Source organism: Lactuca serriola, chromosome 2, assembly GCF_051521515.1.
Source record: "Lactuca serriola cultivar US96UC23 chromosome 2, Lser_US96UC23_V15, whole genome shotgun sequence".
Classification (NCBI taxonomy): domain Eukaryota; kingdom Viridiplantae; phylum Streptophyta; class Magnoliopsida; order Asterales; family Asteraceae; genus Lactuca; species Lactuca serriola.
In genome coordinates, this window is record NC_136409.1 from 192,264,321 (window position 1) to 192,267,040 (window position 2,720).

The 2,720-nt window shown below is 32.4% G+C and overlaps 1 protein-coding gene across 3 annotated transcripts; it reads right to left on the reverse strand.

The window, feature by feature from the left end:
- Positions 1-211: 211 nt before the first annotated feature.
- On the reverse strand, positions 212-1,774 carry LOC145090671 (uncharacterized). Of its 3 annotated transcripts, XM_079028798.1 has the most exons (6): positions 1,609-1,774; positions 1,342-1,417; positions 1,098-1,247; positions 864-991; positions 554-789; positions 212-360 (listed from the first exon to the last, which is right to left on the reverse strand). In XM_079028798.1, the coding sequence occupies exons 3-6, from the start codon at positions 1,173-1,175 to the stop codon at positions 350-352; spliced, it is 453 nt and encodes a 150-aa protein (XP_078884924.1). In that variant the 5' UTR covers positions 1,176-1,247; positions 1,342-1,417; positions 1,609-1,774; the 3' UTR covers positions 212-349. The 3 variants fall into 3 exon arrangements, with proteins under 3 accessions (XP_078884924.1, XP_078884925.1, XP_078884923.1); XM_079028799.1 differs by lacking the exon at positions 1,342-1,417 and having other exon boundaries at positions 1,131-1,247; XM_079028797.1 differs by lacking the exon at positions 1,342-1,417.
- Positions 1,775-2,720: the final 946 nt, after the last annotated feature.

The window sequence follows — 2,720 nt, forward strand, 5'->3', positions numbered from 1 at the left end:
TTCGGTTTTTAAGTCAAACCGAAGCCAAACCGTTAGTAACGGTTTTTTCAAGCGAAAACCAAAGTCGAACTGTTGAAATTTAAAACCGAACCAAACCAAACCATTACTAACGGTTGGCTCCGGTTTGGTTTCACGGTTTGGGCCTTTTAAGCCCATTTTAATCGAGTCCATTAGACTAATTTAGTAAAAAAAAACTATACTATTAAACCTATTAAGCCAAAATAGTAAATTAAAACATCAAATATTGTTCCATTACATCAAACATTAGACTAATACATGCAAATTTGTCCAAAAAACATTATCAGTAAGCTCACTTCCAAAATGCTATTCACCTCCAATGATATTTGCTTCAATGACTTTCTGTAAAAATCACAAAGTACATATATCAGTAAAAAAATAACGTTTAATACTTAAATTTTTTGATGTAAATAAATTTAATTATCATCGTACAACAACTGAGATGGCAAATGGGCAACAAGCTGCGCCACTACGCCTTTTTGTATAGCAAAGCTCAATCTTTTAAAGACTACATTCATAGAACTAGGGGATATACCATTGCAATGCATGATCTGTTGTACTCTATTAAGAAGCTCTACCGCATCCGGTGCGAAGAAACCAAACGTATCAAACGCAAATGGTATGAACACTTGTTGATTTTCCATGCACGATTTCTCATGTTTGTTGGCTTTGCCTGTAGCAGCTTTTAAAGCAGCCAATCCTGCCGTGAAACCCCCCGCCCTCAAGCCCACGAGAGGGGATACCCCTGTAAGGTCCACACATGCATGTTTCCTTCCGACCCATCCAAAAATCAAAATGTCAGCCGGTCTAAGGGCTAATTTTGGATAAAATTTATAAATCATTACCCAAATCTACTCCTTCTTGCCGGCAGTGATGTTTGATATAGTCCAACAAGTTTCTTTCTTAATACTTTTTTGTGATTATTGGTCAACAAGTTCAGAAGACAAGGCAATGCTTGATGATTGATTGTATACTACAACACACAAATGTAAGTCAGCAACAAATATAATGTCAATTTTCTATAATCTAAAAACAAATGCAAAAACTTTCTTTAAAAAATATTCCAAAAGAAATGCTACCTGAGTTTGCAAATATTCTAAAAGAAATGCTACCTGAGTTTGCATATCATCTCCTGTAACAATCACAATCAGGGACATACAGTTTCTTCAATGACAACTTGGATTTTATCATTTGTGCCATCTGAAAGATATGAAAGAGCCTAACAAGATCTGAAAGATATCAATTTATCATTACAAATGTTGAAAAGATAAAGCCAAAAATTATGTGGGTAGTTTCGTCTAGTTTAATTGTTGAAGATTATACCCATTTACTGTGTGAACAAGAATCTCTGTGAATCTGTGATGTTAACCATTTCAGATAATGGATACATCTAGTTCAACTGTTCAAGCATAAAGATTGTAAATTTAAAGAAATCGTGTGTTAAGAATCATTAAAAAAAATGAAGAATACTTGCTTGATTCAACTACTGTTATGAGTAATCAGGGACAGGTTACTTTCGTCTGCAAGAGTTGTAAGCGTCTAAACGGAACATACCAAATCAGAGAGAAAGCAGAGTTGTAAGCGACTAACCGGAGCAATCAGAAGACGTGATTTGTAAGCACCTAAGCGGACCTGCGATGGAGATGTAAGCGGAGCTGCGGAGGACCGGACGTGTTTACGTTCTTTGACTCTTAGGTGTTTCTCCAGTTCTCTGCGGCTCTACCAATGAATTGATGAGCACCAACTTTGAAGTATGCGTCTATGCAATTGTAAATTAGGGTTAGGTTACAAGTTGCAAATGACTTACGAGACTTTAGTGGGCTTCACAATCATATTTCTTTCATATTCCTCACTTCACAATAAAAAGAATTGGGCTGGCCTATCATTGAGTTTGTCTCCTATAGGTTTTCAACATTTTCTATTTACAAATAAAAATTAATATATATCAAAAGTAAAATTAATTACATATAAAAAAATATTAATTTGTATATATATAAATCCTACTGTCCGTTCCAGTTTTTATACGGTTTGAAAAACTTGAAACCGCAAGCCAAACCATAAAGAAAAATACAAACCGCCAACCCAAACCGATGACCGGTTTGACCGGTTTCACGGTTTCAAACCGGACCATGAACACCCCTAGTATCAATTAGGTTTAGTCCAGCTTAGTTAAATTGTTTGTAATATAAAGGCCATAAGTTAAATTTCCGGGTGTCTTTGGCTTAAATTTAATACCTAGATATGGATTTTTGGTCTTTAAAAAACAAAAATGTCATGACCACCAATAACAATTTATTTGCTCTTAAGTACCTAAATAATTAACCAAAAAACATATTTTTGGTTTTATTATAACACTAGGTGTGAGACCATATATTACATGAGTTTATTTAAAAGAAAAAATAAATACAAAATTCTAAACATTTGAGAAGTATGAACTTATATGAAAAGTGAGAAAATATTGAATTATAAAAATTAAAGTGTGTTTTTTTCTCTTTTAAATTTAAACAAATAATTTAGATAAATAAATAAAGAAAATCAATAAATCTTTAATTTAGTAATTTTAAAATTAGAAGGAAAGTTTATTAATAAAATTGGTGTGCATTTATTATTGTATTTAAATACTATCTAGAATTTAATAAAATGAAAAAAAAACATAAAATGACATATGAAATGAAAATTAATTTAAAATAACCACAAAGTTA

Excerpts from the sequence above, each read along its gene's own strand:
- LOC145090671 (XM_079028797.1), bottom strand. The coding sequence starts at position 1,175 with ATGTCCCTGATTGTGATTGTTACAGGAGATGATATGCAAACTCAGGTA. Across the intron at positions 992-1,097 it reads TAGAATATTTGCAAACTCAG|TATACAATCAATCATCAAGC; the intron begins GTAGCATTTCTT and ends TGTGTGTTGTAG. Across the intron at positions 790-863 it reads GCAAGAAGGAGTAGATTTGG|GAAACATGCATGTGTGGACC; the intron begins GTAATGATTTAT and ends ATGGGTCGGAAG.